At 44.4% G+C, this 24,284-nt stretch overlaps 1 protein-coding gene across 2 annotated transcripts in view; it reads left to right on the top strand.

Annotated features, from left to right (window-relative positions):
- Window positions 1–491: 491 nt before the first annotated feature.
- The window catches only part of PTAR1 (protein prenyltransferase alpha subunit repeat containing 1), a 49,445-nt gene continuing 25,652 nt past the window's right edge, over window positions 492–24,284 (top strand). The window contains exons 1-4 of one of the 2 annotated variants that reach the window (XM_030566280.1): window positions 492–599; window positions 7,667–7,836; window positions 12,236–12,286; window positions 18,535–18,601. In XM_030566280.1, coding sequence (XP_030422140.1) covers window positions 514–599; window positions 7,667–7,836; window positions 12,236–12,286; window positions 18,535–18,601 — 374 coding nt within the window. In that variant the 5' untranslated portion in view covers window positions 492–513. The remainder of the gene's footprint in view (window positions 600–7,666; window positions 7,837–12,235; window positions 12,287–18,534; window positions 18,602–24,284) is intronic. The other variant, XM_030566281.1, reaches the window with a different exon arrangement.

Raw genomic sequence — 24,284 nt, forward strand, 5'->3', positions numbered from 1 at the left:
CTACTCCTGTTCGCAAACAGAAGCACATAGATGTTTGCAGAGCAAGGGCTGCAGGCTGCGCCGCACCCCTCCTCCAGAGGACACACGGGATTTGGTTTTTAATTGTCGGCACAAGCTACTATAAGGCCTCATCCTCTCAGGTAACCGTCTCCTCCGGATCCCCGCGTCAAGCCGCCACATGCCCTTGCCTGTGCGGCTGCGGTGTCAGGCTGGTGCAAGGGCGAGCTCCACCCCAGACACGCTAGGCACACCCGGGGGAGGCCCGCAGGCTCAGGACGGTTGGCGGAAGAGCCCAGGCGGTTCCGCGGCTCTTTTAAAGCCCCGTTGCTCTGATTACGGCCGTTGGAGCGCGGGGGAGAGGGGTAACCTGGCTGAGCGCGGCGAGCCTGCCTGTCCCGCTGCTGCCGCCCGGCCGAGGTGGCCGCCGTTGCCAGGGAGCGGTTCGTTCCTCCTCGCTGGGCCGCCGACCCGGAAGCGCTTTAGCCCAGCCTAGCTCGGTGGCGGGGGCCGAAGATGGCCGAGTCCCCGGAGGAGGTGGCGGTGCTGGTGCAGCGGGTGGTGAAGGACCTTAACAACGCCTTCAAGCGGAACCCCCACATGTGAGTGCGGCTTGGGGGCTCGCCGGGCTGCGGGGCGGCTGCCGGGCTCCAGCTTCCCCGGGGCAGCCCCCCAGGGGTAAGTGGAGGCGCCGACTAAGGGCGGGGCAGGGGCAGCAGTACCCTCAACTCTGGGGCTGCTGCTGCCCCGGCCGGGGACAGCGCCCGGCCTCAGCAAAGTGGGGGTGAGCCGCTCCTCTCGCCAGCCCCTCGCCCCGGCGCGGGACGAGCACCCCTGGCTGGGACAACCAGCCGGTGAGACTTGCCCTGCTCCAGCATTTTCTCTGCGAGGGGCTCTGAGCGCTTCACAGACACCGCTGCTGGCGCCTCTCCCCACCCCCGCCAGGGAGGTGATCCCAGCATGGCAGCTGGGGAAAGTGGGCTCCAGAGGGGTAAGGCCCTGACTCCAGGAGCCCCCTTTTCACCCGTCTCGCCCAAGGTCGCACAGATGAAGTCAGCTGTGGCTGGCCTCTGGATCTGTTGACTCCCCGAGGCGCCGGCCTTAATTAGGTTAACGTCTTTCGCAGTCATGTAAACTTGGCTTATTGCATCAGTTATGACATACCTGAGGTCGGAAAGGTTAAAGGGACACCGTCCGGTTATTATTCTGATGCTTTCCTAACCTCAATTATTAAAAACATCTCTGATTAATGAAACAGGACAAATTATAAATATTTAATTTTTGCATCACTATTTATACTTTTTGACTTTTTATTTATTTGCTCGTCTTGAATAGTAGAAATGGTTTCTTCTGGGATTGTGTGTGGCTCTTGCATACCATGGTGATAGGCACAATATAAAAATCATAGATCTTTCCATTGTTGTTTTTTATTCTGTTGGATTGACACAGTCTGTTGTGCAGCACTGGGGTGAAATAATCCATTATTTGTAAACACAATATGGGAGAATTTATATGTGTATTAAGTGGGGGGATTCTTCCACTGGATATTTTTTTTCTAAATGCATGGAAACATTCCCTTTAATGTTAGATAATGTTAAAGAAATCTAAATTTTGAAATGACCGTGCCTCCTTGAGGCCCCAGTCCTGTAATGGACTCTACCTGGCTCAGAGGTCCACTCACGTAGTGTTTATAGTAGGATGGGGGCTGAAGCTCTGTGTAGCTCAAAAGCCAGTCTCTTTCACCAACAGAAATTGGTCCAGTAAAAGATACTACCTCACTCTCCTTGTCTCTCCAGTGTCCTGGGACCAGCACAGCTACAGTAACTCTCCTTTAGGTGACAGAAATCCTTAGGATTACATAAATGTGGTTAGCGGCGTTGGCAGGTAGCCAGGCTTTAAACCATAGTATATGGGTGCTGTCAGAAATAAGCCTTTTTAAAACTAGATTTAGCCATACACTTTCCCTTTAGGGTTGTGAGGCATAATGCACAGTAAACAGTTAATGTTTGTGTACAATCTAAAGAAGGGCTCTTGCTGCTTTTCACATTCTACGCTGTCAAAACTCCCTTTGATTTCAGTGGTACCAGACTCAAACACTTATCTTGTTAAGATGTGCTGCTGTTGTCGTCTGCCTTCATGGAGAAAAGTAGGTTAGAAGTAAAAGTTTATGCGCTTTGATACTGACCTAACATAACACGCTTAAGTGTGATCCCTACAGGTCAGGGTAGGTACTTATTGGTAGGACAGTGTGGGAAAGCTATTGCTGCTGTTATAACTGTTCTACAGATAAACAAGGGACTCCTGTGCCCAAGATTGTCAAACTGGGCTTCTTAAGGTGAACATAGGCACTTGCTGACATGGTTCACAGATGCCCACCAATGCCTACCCCTTCTGCTGGGAGGAGACCCTAGCACGTGCTTACCTCCAGTCTGCCAGCTTGCAGCCCATCTTCTGACTCCTCCAGAACCTTCTGCTGAGATTCTGGCTTAATTTTTCTTCACATTTCTGGGTACTCCATCTGTGGCCTCACCAAGTCATAAGACCTCAGTTTAACCTTAGCACTGGCCAGGATAAGTCCCTGGACTGATGGATTGGTGATGCTCAACAGGGTGGGTGATCAGTGATTGTGGAGTCTTCTTTCTTTTCCTAGGCTTTTTACACATTTGGGCAGAGTTCCTCTGGACAGTGTTCACCAACTCCTTCACAGAGCAGTGGCGGTGCCCAGGGTTCTCTGCTTCATGACCCCATCTGGTACTCTTCTTTTGAACCTTTCATCCTTACACAGTTGAGTGGATGGGCCCTTCATTCTGGATAGGTCAACACCCACCCTCTCAAGAATTCAAGTAGGCTTCTTGGGCACTAAATTCACTAAGACAATAAAATTCTTGGGCACTAAATTCACTAAGAGACAATAAAAAGTAAAGTTCTAAGCTGAATGTAAAACTGAGTTGTTATCTCTCATATTGGGTTTTTAATTAATTAGGAGGAAAAAGGTTGTTTTTTTTTTTTGTTTTTTTAAAAGCAAACTTACTTTTTATTTCTTATGTAATTAAAAGTCCAACCTAAGACTCATGTTGACTTGTCTTGCTGAGTCAACCTACTTTTTTTTTTACTGAAATATAAATGTCTCCGCATATTATGTTCTATTCTTGAGCATCTGTATAACTTGTAAAATGTATTGCAAAATTTCTTTGGCCCCAAACATATGAACACTTAAACTTGTGTATGACATTACTCACAAGTAGTTCCATTGAAGCCAAATGGGGTTACTCACATCAGCAAAATTATGCAAACACTTAAGTATTTGTAGACTAGGGCCTTAGTTTTTACAAAGCGGTGTCCTGTCCAGCAATCTTGGTGATGTAGGGCAACGGTTTTCAAACTGCTGGGTTGTGGAATGTAAGGCACTGGGTCACAGTGACTCTAGTCAGCGCCACTGAAAGGGCTGTTAAAAGTCCTGTTGGCGGTGCTGCCTGGCTAAGGCAGGCTAGTCCCTACCTGTTCTGACATTGTGCTGTGCCCCAGAAATGGCCAGCAACACATCTGGCTCCTGGGGCGTGTAGGGGGGGCATAGAGCTCCACGTGCTGCCCGATCACAGGCTCTGCACTCCCATTGGTCGGTGGCTGCGGGCGAGAGCTGCACAGAGCCACTTGCATACCTCCACCTAGGAGCCAGACCTGCTGCTGGCCACTTCCGAGGTGCAGCGCGGTCTGTGGTGCCAGGACAGGCAGGAAGCTTGCTTTAGTACCCCCTCTGTGCTGCTGACTGGGAGCCACCCAACATAACCCCGTGCCCCAATCCCCTGCCTGAGCCCCCCCCAAACCTGGAGCCCCTTCATGCACCCCTAATCCCTGGGCCCCATCCCAGAGCCTGCATCCTAAACCCCTAATCCCTGACGCCCTCCTGTACCCCAACCCCCTGCCCCAGCCCTGAGGCCCTCCCACAGGCCAAACCCCTCATCCCCAGCTCCGTTTGGTTGTAGGCATCAACAATTTTTCTTCAGTGGTTTTCAAACTTTTTTTTTTCTGGCTACAGCTGCTGATGGGTGAAGAGGAATATCTTTTCGATCCCAGAGAGTTGGGAACTGTCCTTGTCCTAATTCTGCTCTCCTGTTTTGGCTTTGTTAATGTGATGTCTAACTGAAGTCTTGACCACTTTTTTTTTCTAGGCAAAATTCATTTGCAGTATTTGGCTTGTGGTCATACACTGGACTGGAACTCAGGAAATCTGGGTGCTATTGCTGGCTCTGCCACAGACTCTTTATGTGACCTTGCTCAATTCAGTTTCTCTGTTGTCTGAGTTCCCCACCTATTAAATGGTGTAATAATACTTCCCTTGTCTGTCTTGTCTAGTTAAATTAATAGAATCAGAGGGTGGAAGGGACTGCAAGGATCATCTAGTCTAACCCCCTGCCAAGATGCGAAATTTGTTGTGTCTAAACTAGAGGTCTTCAATGTGTGGGGTGCACCTAGGGTGACCAGACGTCCCGATTTTATCGAGACTGTCCCGATATTTGTTTTTGTCCCTGCGTCCCGACCCATGTGCGGTTGGGACACTGGAAAAACAAGCAATTTTGCCCTCCCGGAGGGACTCTCGCCCTCCCCTGACTCTGCCCCCTCTTTCCCCTATTGGATCCCTCCCCTGATCCCCACCCTGGCCCCACCTCTTCCCCAAGCACATGGCATTTCATTTCCTCCTCCCTCCCGGGCTTGGAGCTGTAATGGCAGCACAAGCCTGGAGGGAGACGAGGGGGCTCTGGGGCTCTGGACCCTGGCAGCGGCGGGGGAGAGCAGCTCGGGGCCGCATGAGCTGGCCAGGTAAAGTTTATTGGCTCGAGGGTGACCTAGGCCAGCTCCTCACCCCTGTAGGGGGGTAGCGTCCCCACCCTGCGCCAGCATGTCTCGTTGGCCGCCGCAGGCCTGGTAAGGAGCCGAGTTCCCCTCTCCCCCCAGCTCAGTGCCATTCCTCCTCCCTCTCAGGCTTGCAGCTGTAATGGTGGCGCAAGCCTGGATGGAGGGGGGGTGGTGGCTCGGCTTCCAGTTCCTGGAGCTGGTGGTGAGTACGAGCTCCAGCACCAGGCGGGCAAAGGGGGCTGGCAAAGGGACTGCTCCCCCAGGAGGGAGATGGAGGGGGGGGCTCAACTGAGCAGCCAGGACGAGGGGGGAGAGCCGATAAAACTTTACATGACCTGCTCGTGCTGCCCCGAGCCACTCTCCCCTGCCGGTGTCCGGAGCCCTTCGCCTCTCCCACTCTGCTGCGCTCCAGGCACGGCTTGTTCCTGGCGGGGTGGCAGGAAGCGCCGCATATGCCTGGGGCCACAGGGAGGGCAGCGCGCGTGGCTGCGGTGTGGCCGGGGCCTGCTAATTTCCCTGGCCCCTGCGAAACGGCTTTTTTTCCCCCCGCATCCCGATATTTCATTTCTATGATCTGGTCACCCTAGGTGCACCCCCCTTCTCCTCCGGAGGAACATAGAATAACGTTTTGAGAGGATGAGGTTGGGGTCCAGACCAGCCCACACAAGAGAAAGGAAGGGAGTGCCGCCCTGTGCCTGGGGACCCAGCCGCCGGCCCTATTATACCTGTCCACATTCCCCCTCCTGGAGCTGTGGCCAAGCTCCTTGTGGAGTGGGGGTATACAGAGATAAGGGGGAAGGAGCGCAAGGTAAAAAGTTTGGGGAGCACCGGTCTAATCCATCCAATACAGATGGCTATCTAGCCTCCTTTTTGAAAATGTCCAGTGAAGGTGCTTCCACAACCTCCAGAGGCAATCTGTTCCATTGTCCTATTGTTCTTACAATTAGAAAGTTTTAGTGAGATTTAATTTAAATCTGCTAGGCTGTAGTTTAAGCCCATTGCGTCTTGTCCTTCCCTCTATGGCAAGAGAAAATAACTTTTCTCCATCTTTTTGTGGCAGTTTTTCAAGTATTTGAAGACTGCTGTCATGTCTCCCCCCCCCCAATCTCCTCTTTTTCCATACTAAACCTACCTAGTTCCTTCAGTCGTTGCTCGTATGGCTTGTGTTCCATCCCTTTGGTCATCTTTGTCTCTTGCCTCTGGATGCTTTCCAGCTTCTCTGCATCCTTTCTATATAGTGGTGATCAAAATTGGACACAGTACTCTAGCTGAGACCTAACCAGCAGTGAGTAGAGCGGTACTATCACTTCCTGTGACTTGCATGCTGTGTATCTGTTTAATGCAACCTCAGATTGTAAACTCTGAAACGAAGACACGGGTATAACTTGTGGTCACATGTTTTTGTTTTTTAAAGAGGCAAAAATAGTTAAAACTTAAAAATTGGACAGTAACAGTCTGTGAACCAGTAACAGTCTGTGAACAGAGATAGTGGAACCTAGTGATATTCTAACAAAAAGAGCTCACAACCTTTAATGGGCATCAGGTTTAAAACAAATAAAAGGACGTTCTTCTTCACACCGTGCACAGTCAACCTGTGGAACTCCTTGCCTGAGGAGGTTGTGAAGGCTAGGACTATAACAGGATTTAAAAGAGAACTAGATTATATTCATGGAGGTTAAGTCTATTAATGGCTATTAGCCAGGAAGGGTAAGGAATGGTGTCCCTAGCCTCTGTTTGTCAGAGGGTGGAGATGGATGGCAGGAGAGAGATCACTTACCTATTAGGTTCACTCCTTCTGGGACACCTGGCATTGGCCACTGTCAGTAGGCAGGATACTGGGCTGGATGACCTTTGGTCTGACCCAATATGGCCATTCTTATGTTCTTCTGTAACCTTGCTCATAACAGTTTCCGCTGCTTCACGCTGAGCCCAGAGCTACAAAAAGTTAAGTTGACCCAGCGATGTATTTTTGGGTGTGAAAAATCCACACACCCCCCGGATCAACATGGTTAAACCAGCCTAATCCGTGATGTAGACAGGGCTAAATTATGGAAGAATACTGTGAACCTAGCTACCACCTCTTGCAGAGGTAAATAAACTATATCGACAGGACAGGGTTTTTTTGAGCATGTGCTGGTAAACTTGCATGACAGGCTTGCAAGGTTTATGACGTATATCTTGTCCATATGAATAAGTACAGTATATAACTTGGTCTCCAGTTGAAGCCTCAATGCAAGATTGACAAAACTTTGCTCAAGGGCCACATCTAATTTTCATATACTGGAACAGAGATGCAGCCTGTGGAGACTACACACTCCAGGATGCAAAGCTTTATCATGAATCAAGTTGCCTAGCTAGATCACTTCGAAGATCTGAGCTGCCTAGCACTTTCTTCTAAAAGATAAGGGGATAGCTATGGGCTCTGTTGTAGATGTCTGAGGTCCTCGCATTGGCAACCATTGCCTCTTACTTAATGTAGCTGATAAAAAACAAAACTTACTCCATTGCCCTCTTCATAGAGTCTGAGAGAGATTTTAAGAAGCTTATTTGTGAAGTTAATTTTACTGCATGAGGCATTTAGTTAGGAAGGCATATTTAAGTGGGATATGTGGGAGGCTTCCAGGTTCTGTATTCTCACCTCTGAAGTTCAAGAACCAAGAAGGCGGGCAGAGGTAAAAGACATGGAAATCAGAAAAGGGGGGAAAATATGGGCTAAGTGGAATGGGAGAAGTAGGCAGACTGTTAACTTTAGAGTAATAGCTGGTAAAAGCAAATAAGTAGTCTAATTTATATTTTACTTGTGTTTATTTTTAAGAGATGAAATTGGGTTAATACACTGTCCTGAAGCCAGGTATAACCGAAGCCCTATAGTCCTGGTAGAAAACAAGCTTGGTGTGGAAAGTTGGTGTGTCAAGCTTCTTTTGCCATATGTTCACAACAAACTCCTCCTCTATAGACAAAGAAAGCAATGGCTGAACAAAGATGGTAAGTTACTTGGTTGACTGAATTCCTGTATGTTTCCTAGTATGTAGTTTTTGATCATCTCTGATACAACGCAGTCCACTTTAAATTTATACTTGGTAATGTATTGGAATAATCTAGTGAAATGGGGAGAGGGTGACGAAATTGCCAATTGTTTCAACCTAGTTGAGATTCCAGTTCATGTTTTGTCCCCAAGCTGTAAGTGATGTAGAGAGAAGCTATTCCTTTGCCTAATTCAGGAGAAATGTTACTGTGTTGGAGGGAATTTTATCTAACTCTCCTTGGTCAGCAGATTGGTGATATATAGTTCTTGGTGGAAGACAAGTGAGGGATTTTCAGGCTTATAGGACCCAAGGGAGAAATAATTTATATAAACAAATTGATATTCTAGAGCTCCTGTTTGCTTTACTAACTCACTTTTGCAAGTTTCTAAAGATATTGCTGACTTTGAATAGTTTTAACATCCTTTTTAGGAAAAGGGCTGTGAAGTTCTGCTTCATTTGTGGGAGTGTCACAAGGTGGTCAGCATGATTTAGAGAGGAGGGATAGCTATGAAATTTGACAAATGATTTTTATGGATAAAATCACTCTGTTTTTCTGTAAAACAAAGCTGTGTTTGATGTAAGCTATGGATGAAGGGTAAGATCTGTCTAAGCAATGTGAAATTTCCCATTGTTATTCCATTGAAACATAGACTTGTCTCTCTGTGAAAAACTGAAATATCATATACCTCTTGTAAATGGACAGAAAACTCTGTTCAGTAGATTGGTACAGCAGCTTGGATGTTACCACCACAAATCTATTGCATTGTGAAGGGGAACCTCCTTCGAGTTACAGGGTCATGCTAATATAATTTAAAAATGTGAACAAGAAAGGAAAGGAGGACTGTGTTGAAAATGCTTTGCTACAGTGGCACAAGAATACTCCAACATCTTCCAGGTGCATCATCATGTCACCTGTGATATGACGATAGACTTATAAGATGCACCCTTTCTTGCCCCAAAGCCAGGGAAAATAGAAGTGCGTTGCAGCATACCCTCATGGCCAATGGATTTGAGCTGTTTCAAACCAAAGGGTACATTGAACTCCGAAGTCTGTGTCCCCTCACAGATTGTGCCTTGCTGTCGGCACCCTCTCGGTCCTGATGATTGTAGCTGTGACAAGATTACATGGGCACAAAAGCAGCCTTAGATAGGTTCTGAGATACTTAGGGCTTTTTTTTTGGTTAAAACCATTACCTTTAAGTGACACTGGCTAACCAGTAGGCAGCTGATGCAAATCCTAGAATGCAATAGTGGTCTCCTTATGAGACATACCACTTACTAAGTGAGCTGCTGTATTCTGCACCAGTTTGAGTTTCCAGGTAGATTTTAGATGTATCCCCAAGTAGGGTTTGCCTAGATTAGGAAAAGAGATCTATATTAGCTAGTCCCAGTTTTTCACTAGTGTAGACATGTCTTGATTTAGGTGGTTGAAGTCCACCGTAAGCACTCTATTTGTTTTACATGAGGTGTAGAACTGGTTGTCTTCAGCCTAATGTTGGCATGTTAGTCCCTTTTGAATTGCTAGCTCTCACAAGAGCTTCATATATATTCTGGATAATATGAAGGAAGATGATTGAGCTCTCTGGGACTCTACCTGTGAGCAGTCTAGAGGTGGAGGATGATGCCCATAATTAGGGCTCTGTGTTTGTCACAGAGGTCATGGCAGGCACAGATTCCATGACTTCCTGTGATCTCTGTGGCTTCTTTAGTGGCCAGTGTGGCTGACCTGAAGACCACCCAGGCAGCTGACCCTGGAGCCAGCTGCTCAGGCAGCCTTGGGGACAGCCACACCAGTTACTGCTGGTGCAGCTCTGCAGCCAGCCGCATCAGCCTCTGCTGGAGTGACCCTGGCCCCGCTGCACCAGCCCCTGCTCTGGCAGCCCTGGGCAGCTGGCTCCAAGACTGCCCTAGCAGCAGCCGATGCAGCTGATCCTGGGGACCGCCTGAGCAGCGGTCCCAGGGCAGCCGGAGCAGCTGCAGCTCCCAGCAGCGGTCCTGGGGTGACTGGAGGAGTAGCAAATTGAGCAGCTATTGTCCTCCCAAGGCTCCCTCACCCTGCAGTGGCCAGAGTAGCCCTGACCCCCTGGGCCTTCCTCCCAGCAGCAGGACCCCCGGGTCTTTCCTTGACAGTGTCCCCTTCCACCCTCTCCCCTCCACTATGATTTAGTTGGGGTATTTACGGTATAAGTCATGAACACGTTACAGGCTGTGAGTTTTGCTTTGTTTTTTTTTTTTTTTGTTTGTTTTTTTTTGTTTTTTTGCCCATAACCCATTCATGACTGTTACTGAAAAATACCAGTGATTTAAATAGTAGCCTTGCCCCTAATGACTCTTCAGGTTTATTTTTGTAGGGAGGGAACCTGACCTATTTCAGTTCACCCATAGTCTCTGGCAAGTGGAACTGGAATATTTTGTGAACAGTGGCATTATGTGCCAAAAATATATCTAGCAGAATGAGTATGCATGTAAATTCCTTGTCTCTGGATGGGGGAAATTATCTATCAGAACAGCAGGTGCCATCTCTGTCAGGTTTCAGGCCAGGTTACTGTGCAGAGGAATCGGTTGTATTGGTAGGTAACAGTCTACCAGTGTCTGTAGTGCAGTCTTTGTGACATCCACAGGGTGACGAGTCAAGTCATGTCCGTACTTGGAGTTGTCTTACCACCACTTTCTATATACTCTATAATCAGCGATAGAAGATTTGATATTGTCCAAACAAAGTGATGGTTTCTTCATCAATGGTCACATAACCGCCCAAAACAAAGGCTGGCAATATGCTGTCTCTAAGAGAGACACTGACAGTTTCCACCAGTCATGGGCCACATTCTGTCCTACTGCACAATGAGTTCATTGCTGCTGGATAACTGCAGCCTCACTACTGATACCCAATTCAGTTGGCAGGTTATTGCCCAGAATGAACTCTCTTCCAAGCAGCCAATAGCATTTAATACAGTTCTCATGATGTGCTGTTGGGATCATGATGTGCTGTTGTAAAAGCATCTGTATTTGTTTCTGAAAAATGGGCTTTCACAAAGAAATATCTGCTTTTATTCCTGAGCTTGAGACTGTCATGGCTTTAGCTGATCAGAATTAGGGAGACTGGGATCCTTCCCCACTGGTGCAGTAGGCTAATAATGACAGGGATGCAAGGAGACACACAGACATGCAAACTTCAGCAAGCAGGCTTTTTTTTCCCAACCCAGAGATGGAGGTAACTGGGTTCAATGGAACTTTCCAAAGTTTGAAAGGAAAGATTAAGGTTTAGGAAAGGGAATATATGTGCATAGGGATTTTTGATCTGAATATTATTTACATTTGGGTGAATGAATAATAAATGGTTTGTTATGAAGAAGCTGTTTTGGGGTTATCGTAGTCAGCTTGCTGGTCACAGGTCCCCAGAGGAAAAAGGCTTACAGGTTCCAAACATGAGAGCCCCAATGGTGTTAACCTAGTTAGGAAATCTAGTCCCAGAGTGGTTGGACTGCAGGGTTCCATCCTTCTGAGACAGTGCAGAAAGTCACTCAAAAGGAACTCTGAAAGATCTAAAATGTAGCTTGCCTTGTAACTGACATCGATGTAAGGCTGTTTGACAATAACAAGATCTGGATCATTTCCCTGGGTGCATTAGGATCCCATCTAGTTGCTACTGATGCATTCAGATCTGATAGCTTGAGGTCAGATACGGTCAGCAGTTTCTGAGAATTTGAGAACTCTTCTAAAACTCGGTAGAAAACCATTTATGTTTTGTATTTAAAATTCTAAGTCTGACATGGTGTCAGAAACAAATGTGCATTTGAAGTGATAACTGACTTAGATGGACTAGTCAGAACATTGAGTTATCAAACACACACCGGTGAGGTGTATGTGTGTGTGGATTGTCTGACAGGTCTTTCACATGCAGAATTTCCTGATTGGACCTAGATTGTTATAGAAAAGTCCTGCCCCAGAAAAGCCACAACATTCAGACAAAAGGCTTTCTACATCTGTAGTCCAAATTAAACATATAATGCAAAGCTTGTTTCATTTTTGGACATAAGCAAGAAGGCAACCATTGGTTCTTATTTAGCATCCAGCTCCCTTCTAGCTAAGTTTGTCCTATTCTCATAGGATCAGGTGCTTTGTTGCAGTGAGGCTCATATCTGCAAACAATATTTGCTCATTCAGTTATTCTTGTTAGCAGTGTTCATGGCTGGAAGTCGAAGTCTTTTAATTCTGTCTCTGACAGCCTATCTGAAGTCCTTTCATCCTAAAATACAGACCATAAAGCTGTCATCTTACAAATACTTCAGCAGTGTGAAATCCAGGTTTTTGTCTTTTTTTCTCTTGAAGAGAGACTCCCTTCTCCATTGTTTTAACAGAAAGAAAATACAAAAGGTGCTTGGTGCGAGATGGTCTGCAAAATTTTTCAGGTTTGTCCAACTTTTAAAGTGATTATCTGTATGTTCTCAAGACTTTGCTACATTAATGACCTGCTTTATATGCCAAACTATGCTTTAAGTGTTGGATGACATGCTTTACCCTTAACTGAACATTGTCTTTATCAGGACAGAGAAGTTTGGCAGAAATCATAAGCTGAAATGATGGAGAGGACGAATGCTGAAGGACTCAATAATCCCATGACTGAGTTACAGAAAGGAATTTGTTTTCATGTAGCTTGTTATACATAATCTTCCAAATGTAGACATTACTTGACTTAGAATCTAAACTGTGATATCTTCATATACTAAAGCCCTACTTGGCACTTCTTATTCAGGCAAAACTCCTTTTCACTTTTAATAGAACTTTGCATGGGAGGCAGTTCTCTTCTGGTTATAATACCAAGTATAGATTTGGTGCTAAAGTCATTATTAATTAGCCTCTTGGGTGGGAAAAAGTTTGACAATTGAAGTTGTATTCCAGTCTTTTTTCCAATGGGTGTAATTGGAAGTCCCATAAACCATCTTAAATACAAGAGTGAAAATAAATGGTTCTTGTTCAAATATCAACTCTTGCAAGTGGTAAATGATACGTAATAATGATTTGCTAGTAGGAGCTCATAAGAAGCAAGTACATTGTAATGAGTTATTGATTATTTATTGAGACAATTGCTTAATCTACAGCTGGTCCTTGTTACGTACTTGGATAGAGAGAAGGAAATTCAGATTTATTTTTTTTTATTTTTTGGAATCCAGAAAAATAGGACAGTGACTAAGCCACTTTGCCATCGTTTTAGTTTAGTAAGATTCTTTCTCCAACTTCTATGGAAAACTGAAGGTTTTGGTTTACTGCCAACTTGAACAAATAAAGTGTATAGTAAACATACAATTTTGTTTGTGATCCCTCCCATAATGTTTAGATTTATGCATGTATACTAAATATACTGTGTGTAGTGTCATCACAAATTGTTCAGCTGATTACTAGAGGTTATTGTGAATATCTTCAGTGTAAATGGTCAGTTACCACATATTGTTTAGCATTGTATACTTCACAGTCGTCTTTATTCCAACAAGGAATAAAAGGAGTCTCTCTAATATTTTTATTTACAATTGAGCGCATTAATATGTAGAATGTGATTTCAAGATGCTTGTTTAGGCATTACAGGGCATCCGATAGTATGGTTCTGGTTGGGAACTGGTTACTATTTTTCCATTGCAAATGCTTGTTGCTCAGAAGAAAGCAGAATAGCTTAAGGTAGCTATTCAGAGAACCGGATAGTAACAGTCTTGGTAACTGTGGCCCTGATTCTGCATGGACTTATGCATGTGTGTAGCCTCATGCACATGAGTACGTCCAGTTGGTTTCAAAGTTAAACACTTGTGTCTTTGCAAAATCAGAGCCCTAGTCTTAGTGTACTATAATTCTAAAAGTGTTGTAATCCTTTTTCACCACTGAACAGATGTACCTTTTGAAATTAAAATGTCATGTTTCTGTAGATTTGTGGTTTCATTTTTACAGTTGTGGGCTGAAAAGTATGCATGTCATAATCTTTTATTTTCTGGTACAGCCAAATAAAAACCAAATGTACAGAATTTAGGGCCACATTCACTTCTTGCAGCTGAAGAGACTCTCCTACCTGAAAGCAGCCCTGTGCAATGAGCAAGTATGCTGCTGCATTCTGCATAAACCTCACCCAGCAGCAAAGACTTGGTAAAAGTGAATTAAAAAGTAACAATCATCTGACCATAAGGCATGTCTTGCTGTTGCAGTACTGTCACGGCATAAATAAAGGAGCAGCAGAAAGCCACTCCTATTTTGTTCTATGGCTGACACATGGCTTTCCATGGAAATAATGGCAAAAAATGCCCCTAAAATTCATAAAGGGAACTGTAGACTCAAAACCCTCACTTCTCACAGAAAAAAATAGCTGCTATTTTTGCAAGTAATGGCTAAGATGACTAAGTGAAGGAAGTGTACTTTTTCTGTTTGTCCTCTTCATGCATTTGACAACACTTTTTGTATAGTTTCACTCTATTCCCTGTGTAGTCAATTGGCTTCCCTTGTTTATGTGAGTTTTTCACATGGCATTAGGGGGTGAAATGTTTTTAACATAGTAAAATGTGATTTTTTTACAATCACAAAAAATGACAGAGGTACAGAAGTGTCATGTCTGAAACTATCTACCTCTTTATTTATTATTCCATTTAAACTGAGTAGATTTCAAGTTGGTGGTGGTCCTGATCCTTGATATAATGAGGTGCACTAACCTGGAAATTTGTCTGATACCTGGTTGTAATTCTTAATAGGATTAATTAACATGAGTTTGGCAAGTGCACTCACATCAAATATAAACAAAGTTTTACAACTATTTCTGATTTAGCTTTGCTAAAATTTTGTTTAGCACAGTTGACTCATTGTATAGTGAGGCTACGTAATAATTACACACAAACAAAATTGCAACCTTAACAATGATTTTTAAAGTCAAGCACTCAAAAGCTAGGAAAAAGCCAGAATGAAGGTTGTTTGTGCATCCTAGTACCAGTATCCTGGCCCAGCCAATCCTACTTTTCCCCCTTGAGGCTTGCGAAGTCCCAATCTCCCCACCCGCTTTCCAGTTTTCCTCCCTGTCCCCACATCCAAACATAGTTTCCTTGACCAGTCAGTCTCAGTCTTCCTCCAGCTCCTCATGCAGTCTGTGCTTTTCCTCCCACTGGCTCCCAGTCATTCCCCTCCTGGCTTCTGAGCCAGTTTCTCTCTCCTCCTCCAGTGCCAGTCTTACCAGACTCCTTATCTTAAACTAGTCCTTTCCCTTCCCTTGGTCTGTTTTTTGTCCCACATGCATTTGAAGCCAGCCAGGGGGTCACTGAGAGCACAGGAGAGACATACCCTCGGTTCCTGTGCCTGGCCCCACCTCATCCAACCCCAATTACCGACCAAGCTCAAATTGCAGTTTTTTTTTTCCCCAAAGGCTTATAATGTGGCCAAATTTGCGTGGATTTTCACAAGGACAAGAAAAAGGCACATTCCTGACACAAAGTACGCTCCTTTCCAAATTTCAAATCTCTGCTACGAAGTACAGGGGCACTAGAGTATTCCTTTTTTTTTTTTTTTTTAAATATTGGCAAAATATATTTTTTTCTTAGCCTTGTTCTCAGAAACAGCTGAACCATTTTGGGTGAAATTTCCCAAAAAACTTCAGCCTGCCACAGTTATCCAACATGGAAAATTCAGGCCAAATGGTTAAAGTTTGGCCAAGTTACAAGCAGCTGAAAACAGGGTCTTATAATGGGTATGTCAAGCAACCTTAATCATAGGCAGTGCTGTCTGCCCCACCTACAATATTACTTAAAGAATGGGCGAAGGGAGGAAAACACACCATACCATGGATGAGTCACATTGCAGGAATTGGTAATACCTTAGGTTAAACATTTATTTATTAATGTACAAAATAAGATCCTCAGGGCTCTTTCTTATCTTGAGAGGAAAGGAGGTTGCAATTTATAATACTTGAACATTCAGGAGATTTTTCTGTTTTAATAATCACAGATTGGAGAAGCCATCAGAGGAATTTATATGAAAATCCCAACTGCCCAAGTGGGGGAGTTATGCTGGTTCACGTTTAGCAGTGATGTATGTCCATCTCTGTATTTTCTTCCTTAAAAGAAATGACCGTTTTGTCATCTAGCAGGTTGCTTAGATGAATCTTGCATTTGTGGTGAATTTCCTTTAGAAGAGTCATCTCTATTATCTTGATCAATTTTGAAAGAGGTTAAGGGTGACATGTTTGTATAATATATGTGATTTAAGTAAATGGTGGTGTACTCGGAGCTTTTGAGTATTTATAGTTCCAGACATGCTAAAAGGCAAAAAAATAGTATTTTTTAAAATTCCAAATATTTTAAATATTCCATTCTCTTATAATTGCTTCTCATTTTTGAGATGCTGTTATGAAAAAGGTGTGTCTGAAACAGACACCGCTTACTGTGCACCCCTGAATTGGTTTTGTTGCGTTTCTTGATGCTTGTGGTGATCTAGTAATGGATAAAACCAGCAGTGCTTTTGCTAAGCCTCGTTGGTCAAGTTTTGGGTTAGCAAAACCATAAGCCCTGTAACCAGCAAAGTGCTTAATCACATGTTTAACTTTAAACACATGCGTAATCCCATGTACTTTAATAGGACTATTCACATGCTTAAAATTAAGCATGTGCTTAAGTACTTGGCTGGATCAGGGCCTACGTGAGCTGGTTTCAGGTCCCAGTTTGCCCAAACCACTAAAATCCAGGTCTCTGGCTCTCATCTCTAATACACAATTTAATTTTTTTCCCCAAGTTTTATCCAACTGTGGGTGGTACTAGCTGCACTTGAACATATTAATAAGGTGGCCAAGGTATGAACTGATTCACTGCATCAGGCTCCTAGACAGGAGCCTTGATGGTCAAGGCTATGGAACTTCACGTGATTAAATTCACCTTTCTCTGGCAGAAATCCCAAATGAAGGGTGCATCTGGTTAGGCTTGCACAGAGAATTGCTTGTGGACCTCCTTGGGCCTTGGGGATTAATGTTCCCCAATTGTAGTTAATATAGACAGTTGATTACTAGTTTTCTGTATGTCCAGTCATCTTAATTGAACCACCCACTGATTTAGCTCCCTGCAGATATCCCTTGCTTTTTCTCCACTTCCCTAGCTCTTTCCTTAAAACAAATTGTATCCAGTGCTTCTCCTTCATGAGGATGCAGCTGACCTGAAAATACTTGTTTTGTTGGCAAATGACTTCGGTGTATAACCTTTTTGAATATATTACGAATAGTAAGGAATCTAGACTAACAGTCTTGCAAGCAAAAGCATTGATAATTTTGCCTGTATTTTAGAGAATCTGTGTGCTGCTGCTTCTACTTACCCAGCTCATTTATATTTAAGAATTGTAATGCTGGGGAAGATTAATTGACCTGATTTTTGTGACTTTTGGAAGCAAGAGTTAAAGAACCAAACCTGAGACATTGAGAATTATCATTGTGTTTTATGAGAGGCCGCACATTACACTAAGCTTCTTTTTACCGAGGTCGGTATCAAACTCGTTGATTAGGGCAGCAAAATACAGGAGGGAAAGGCAAGGCTAGAATAAAATAACTCTTCTGTTTGTCAGCCACCCACACAGCTCCTTCCAGTTTTATTACATCATTAAATATATGTGCAAATCTGCAGTGTCTAAAGGGGAGTAAGCAAACAAATGTTTATGGATATGTCTGTATTTCTTCTTTAGTGATTAGTCATAGTATTTCAATCTTTGGGGAGGCAGTCTATTTAGAATCATTTACAAGTATTTTCTGTTTATTTAGTTGTGCAACTTACTAAATGAATGTGATGTTCTTCTCTGTTCCCCCACAACTATGGATTAGGATTTTCCCCTTCCATAGATGCAATTTTTGTAGTGGTTATTTAGTTACAGGTAAAAGTGTGCGGCATAGAACAGCTATAGCAAATTGCTATCCGCAGTTCAGAGTTCTTAGACCAATGTAGTTATGCTGTTCCAGGAGATGATTGTAGTTTTGAGTGTTAAGATCTCAACTGACAATTTTTCAACAATTTTAAGAATTCTTTGTGTGCGTTTAAGTCACACAGTGTATTTTCAATTTTAATAACTAAATGGACTAGAATGCTCAAAGATCCCATATAATCTCTGTTTCAGAACTGTCCAATAGCTTTTAATTCACTTAAGAATATTGTCTTTTTGAATCATAGTTGTCCAGGGGGAGGAGAGCCATGATTCCACATTATAATAGTGGAGTTTGTAGATATCAATGAACCCAAGAGGTGGGACTTATTTTAAGTACTTAACATGGAAAGAGAAGAAACTAAACCAACTGTGTGTCATCCTTCAATAGACTCATAGACTTTAAGGTCAGAAGGGACAATTATGATCGTCTAGTCTGACCTCCTGCACAATGCAGGCCACACAATCTCACCCATCCACTTGTATAACAAACCCCTAACCTATGTCTGAGTTATTGAAGTCCTCAAATTGTGATTTGATAGACCTCAAGCAGCAGAGAATCCTCCAGCAAGTGACCCGTGCCCCATGCTGCAGAGGAAGGCAAAAAACCTCCAGGGCCTCTGCCAATCTGCCCAGTTTGAGATACCTCTTTCTCTGGACTGGAGGCAGAAAGAGGGGAGAAGCACTGATGTTTTGTTTTATTTTACCACTGTTAATAATTCATGGATTTTTTTTTCTAATCTTTTAGAATTGATAGATATCACGTGTACGTTGCTGCTACTAAACCCAGACTTCACCACTGCATGGAATGTAAGGTATGTCACACTCAGCAAATGATATCACAAAGAGCTTGGCCAGCTGTCTTAAGTCTGAGTCCGCCATAAACTTTGTTTTAAGTGGGATTTAACATCATAATGACTGCTGTTTTGATAAGATATGCTGAAAGAACTTTTACAATCTTTTCCTCCCTGATTTCCTTTATAGCTAATCTGTTGCATTTCACAGTACGATATATAGATTTTAGGTACAAATTAAGGGTTATGCCACTTTATCTGAAGAGATATGCAAGATAAAGAATATATTTTACCAAAGGACCATGGCTACTGGTCCTGTTCATGTATCGGTGAACATTTTTGTCTTAGATCAAATTTAATATAAAACTGCATCTCTGCTTGCTAGCATATTTTGAGTCAGTGTATTGTATGAGGTTACCCCTAATGAATAATGATGTGAACTATGATTCTTTTTTTACATTGTATTAAACTGGCTATATAAGGTAGTTGGCAAAAATTTTATTGATAGGTAGCTTATTTCAATGTAATCCATTAAGATAATATGTTAAATACTTAGATTTTATATTGCTCAGGAGCTAAGATGTCACACTCATCAAGACTTTACATTTGATCAGCATTTGGTTCATTCTCCCTGACAACAGGTAATGCAAATGAAGCTTTGCTCTAAAGAGCATTTCCGTTCTTGCCTGACTCCTGGGGCAGCTTAGGGAACACTGAGCAGTCTGATGCTCTTAGGACAAGTCTACAATTAAAATGCTGCAGCGGTGCTGTAGTTCTTCAGTGAAGATGCGATTGTACTGACATGAAAGCTAATTCAGCTCCATGAGCAGCAGAAGCTGTGTTGGCAGCAGAAACTCTGCCATCGACCTAGTGCTGTCTACCCTCGGGGCTAGGTCTGTACAGTCAAACCTCGCAATAACATGCCCCGTGATAACACAGATTCAGATAATGCAGTCATAAGTTGGCTCCCCTTTAAGGCCATAATACAGTTCGCGTTTTGCCAGAATACTTTTTTTTTTTTTTTTTTTACAACATTTATAAATAAACTGCATTCTTCCAATCTACTAGGATAAAGTGACTCCTGGCCATTGCAGGCCCATTTCACTTCGTTCTCAGGTTGTACATGTGTATGATGTTTGCCTATGAACTTGTTATTAATTTCCTATATTTTAAAAAAATTTGCTGTTATGGATACACGAGTTTGCAAAAACAAATCATTTTCTGCCCAAGAGAAATTGTATGCCCTGGATCAACTAAAGAAGGGCAAACAACAGATTCGCTTGCTAGAGATCTAGGAATTAGCGAGTCCACTCTGCGAGGGTGGAAAAAAAGAAAATCTCCGTAGCCTACTGTAAACGAGGGGGTGCCGGGGCTCGACCCTCTCCGGGGAGGAGGGGAGCCTTGCTGGCCCACTCTGCTCCAGTTGGCCAGGGAAGTTAGCCCGGCAATCCTTGCGGTACTTGTCCGCCCAACGGGCGAGGGGCTCAGGCCCTCCACCAGGGCTCAGCCGTAACAACCACGAGGCGCCGGTTCCTACGTCAGGACGGATAGCAACACAGAATCAGTAAGGTCAGGCCTGGGTCAGGGCTGAGCAACAGTACCAGTTTAGAGGCCCAGCCCTTGGGCAGGGCGGGCAGCAAATGCTGAGTCAGTGATAACAGTTATCGGCCTCCTCAGGCCAGGGAGAGCGGTAGTCTGCCACCCTGGAGTAGGGTGGCAGGGGGGACGCAGGCGCTCCCACTCCACTGCATCCCAGCCCGGGACCCTAACAGCGGCTGTCACTCCGCTGGTCAGTCAGTGGGGTTCCTGGCCGCAACACACTGACATAGGCTCCGGCAATTCCGCACTCCCCCTCAGGACCTACTTGAGTCCTCACATCAGCCTCAGCGGGGTCCAGGAGCATAGGCTTGTCACGACCAGGGCTGGGGGGTAGGTCCGGGAGCTCCTCGGGATACTCAGGCCACGGTAGCGCCAGCGGCTCCTTTGGGTAGCAGCAAGCACGGGGAAGCTCTGGCGGCTCCTCTGGGTAGCAGCAGGCGCGGGGAAGCTCCTGCCAGTCTGGGCGGCTCCCCTGGGTCGCCGGTGGCTCCCAGTTTCAAGCTCCCAGAGGGACGTCTTGTTCTCTCCAGCTGCTGGGGCCTGACTGAGCTCTGAGGGCCAGCTTTTATAGTTCCGGGTCACCGCCTTACCCTTTGAGGGGCAGGCTCAGAGCTCCGTAGCTCCGCCCACTCTGGCCTCTGCCGGGGCTCAACCCTCTCCAGGGAGGAGGGGAGCCATGCCAGCTCGCTACACCTACTCTGCATTCTTGAAGCAGAAACTGGTTTACAGAGAAAAAAGGTCAAGTCTGCTAATTACGAAAGCCTAGATTCAGCCTTGTACCAATGGTTTGTCCAGGCTTGCTCAGAAAGAGTTCCCATTTCTGGCCCTATTCTGAAAGCTCAAGCAGAGAAATTTGATCACCTTATCAATGGAAATGAATGCAAATTTAAGGCGAGTGATTGCTGGCTGGACAGATTCAAGAAAAGGCACACTATAAGCCGAGTTCTTGTGTCTGGGGAAATTGGCTCAGCTGATAAAGAGGCTGCCGATTCCTTCCCAAATGAGCTTAAAAAGTTGCTGGAGGAAGGTTCCTACGCAGCCGATCAAATTTACAACTTCAATGAGACTGGTTTATGCTTTAAAATGTTATCCAATCGCACCCTCGCAACCAGTACTGATAGTCATAAACAAGAAGGCTTTAAGCAGAGGGAGGACCGAGTCACTCTCTTGTTTTGCATCAACGAGTCTGGCAACCACAAAGTCAGACCTCTGATAATCGGAAAAGCGAGGTCTCTCAGATGTTTTCATCATGTTAATATGAAGGCCTTTCCCTTTGAATACATCAACAGCAAGAATGCCTGGATGAATAGCTCCATATTTAAAGACTGGTTCCATAAAACTTTTGTGCCAGCCGTTCGGGCTCGTTTGCGAAAACTTAAGCAGGAGGAAAAAGCTCTCCTCCTGCTGGGTAATTGCTCTGCCCACCCCCTACCCCCAGCGGAAAAATTTTTGTCAGTTGTGACAACAATATTAAAATCTCTTATCTCCCGAAGAACACTGCATCAGAAATCCAGCCACTGGCATCATACCAGTATTTAAGCAAAACTGTTGTCGCGAAATGATCAAGTGGATGGTAGCAGATAACAACTTTTCCGTCGACACATCACTGGCGTCGCTCAACTTGAAAGAAGTCTGTTACCTCGACGGGAAAGCCTGGGATGCTATCTCTGCACGTTGCATTGAACGATGCTGGATAAAGGGTCTTGATCCAGCTTTTCCATCATCTACACACGGTTGGCACAAAGAGCGGGAATGTGCTAATAAAGTTTGCGGATGACACGAAGCTGGGGGGTATTGCTAACACGGAGAAGGACAGGGATACTATTCAGGAAGATCTGAACCACCTTGTAAACTGGAGTAATAGAAATAGGATGAAATACAAAAGTGAAAAGTGCAAGGTTATGCATTTAGGAATTAATAATAAGAATTTTGGATATATGTTGGGGGCGCATCAGTTGGAAGCGACGGAGGAGGAGAAAGACCTTGGGGTACTGGTTGATAGCAGGATGACTATGAGTCGCCAATGTGATACGGCTGTTAAAAAAGCAAATGCGATTTTGGGATGCATCAGGCGGGGTATTTCCTGCAAGGATAAGGAAGTGTTAGTACCGTTATACAAGGTGTTGGTGAGACCCCATCTGGAATACTGTGTGCAGTTCTGGTGTCCCATGTTCAAGAAGGATGAATTCAGACTGGAACAGGTTCAGAGACGGGCTACAAGGATGATCCGAGGAATGGAAAAACTGCCTTATGAAAGGAGACTCAAAGAGCTTGGCTTTTTAGCCTGGCCAAAAGAAGGCTGCGGGGGGATATGCTTGCTCTATATAAATATATCAGGGGGGTTAACGTTAGGGAGGGAGAGGAATTATTTAAGTTTAGTACTAATGTAGGCACGAGGACGAATGGGTATAAACTGGATATTAGGAAGTTTAGACTTGAAATTAGACGAAGGTTTCTAACCATTAGGGGAGTGAAGTTCTGGAACAGCCTTCCGAGGGAAGTAGTGGGGGCAAAAGACTTTCCTGGCTTTAAGACAAAGCTTGATAAGTATATGGAGGGGATGTTATGATAGGATTGTTAATTTGGGCAATTGATCTTGGATTACCACCAGATAGGTCTGCTCAATGGTCTGCGGGGAGATGTTGGATGGAATGGGAACTGAGTTACTGCAGAGAATTCCTTCTTGGGTGCTGGCTGGTGACTCTTGCCCACATGCTTAGGGTTTAGCTGATCGCCATATTTGGGGTCGGGAAGGAATTTTCCTCCAGGGCGGATTGGCAGGGGCCCTGGAGGTTTTTCGCCTTCCCCTGCAGCGTGGGGCACGGGTCGCTTGCTGGTGGTTTCTCTGCAGCTTGAGGTCTTCAAACCAATTTTGAGGATTTCAGTAACTCTGTCCTGGGTTAGGGGTTGTTATAAAATTGGATGGGTGGGGTTCTGTGGCCCGCCTTGTGCAGGAGGTCAGACTAGATGATCAGATTGGTCCCTTCTGACCTATGAGTCTATGAGTCTAAGAGGAGTTATAGTGACGATGACGAGCCTGAATTTACAAGATTGATAGAAGATGACGTACATTGAGCTCATATTCTCTGAGTGCTTCTTCGGCTAAGTCATCATGATATCCTCAACTGGTTTTCAGCAGATTCAATCTGCCCCATATATGAACACATCTCAGATGATGAAATTGTTGCAAATGTCAGCGGGAAGAATGAAGCTGCACCACCAGAGCCTGAAACCAGTGGCGCTAATGACAGCGACGACCATGATGGCACCTCAACTCCCCCACCAAAAGTGTCCAAGGCAGTAAAGCACCTAGAAGCCAGTTTGAGGTGGTTGGAAACTCAAGATGTGGACAGCATCAAAATCCTCCAACTCAGAAGCATTCTTGACTTTGCTAGAAGCCAACAGTCCGCGGCAAATGAGCAGACAACACTAGATAGCTTTTTTTTTTTTTTTTTTTTTTAAAGTAGTGATGAAATTTAAAATTATGGAGTAATGCAACCGGATTGACTTCGTACTCTGTGCAATGATTAATATAGTCAATTTCACATGTTTCTTTCATGTACATGTAATTAAGTTACTACTTTTGTGTTTAAAACACTCCGGGATAACCGTTGTGTGGTTAGTTTGGTGTTTTTTTTTTTTTGTTTTTTTTGTTTTACAAGACTTAAACTGACAGGCTTGAAATGGTAAATTTTCGTAACACCCCCCCCCCATAAAGCGACCCTGCATTTATCGTGATCGAATTTTTTGGACCCCAATTATCGCGTTATAGTGGAGTTTCACTTTATAACTGCATTGCTCAGGGGTGTGGATTTTTCACACCCTTGAGTGACGGAGTTATGCTGACGTAAGTTTAGAGTGTAGACCTACCTGGAGATCCCTACCCACTGCAGACATGAGGAAAGGGGCTACTAGAATGAATGTGCTTACACACTCTTTTCTTTCCAGCCGCCTGGGAAGAGAGGAAATTCAGTGCTCCTTGTCACTTAGGCACATCATAATAGTACTTAGCATTTTTATATTGCTTTATATGTAGGTTTGTAATTACTATTGTGCTCATTTTATAGTTAGGGAAACTCAGACAGGAAAGTAAAGCTATTTGCTC

Source organism: Gopherus evgoodei, chromosome 6, assembly GCF_007399415.2.
Source record: "Gopherus evgoodei ecotype Sinaloan lineage chromosome 6, rGopEvg1_v1.p, whole genome shotgun sequence".
In the NCBI taxonomy this organism is placed as follows: domain Eukaryota; kingdom Metazoa; phylum Chordata; order Testudines; family Testudinidae; genus Gopherus; species Gopherus evgoodei.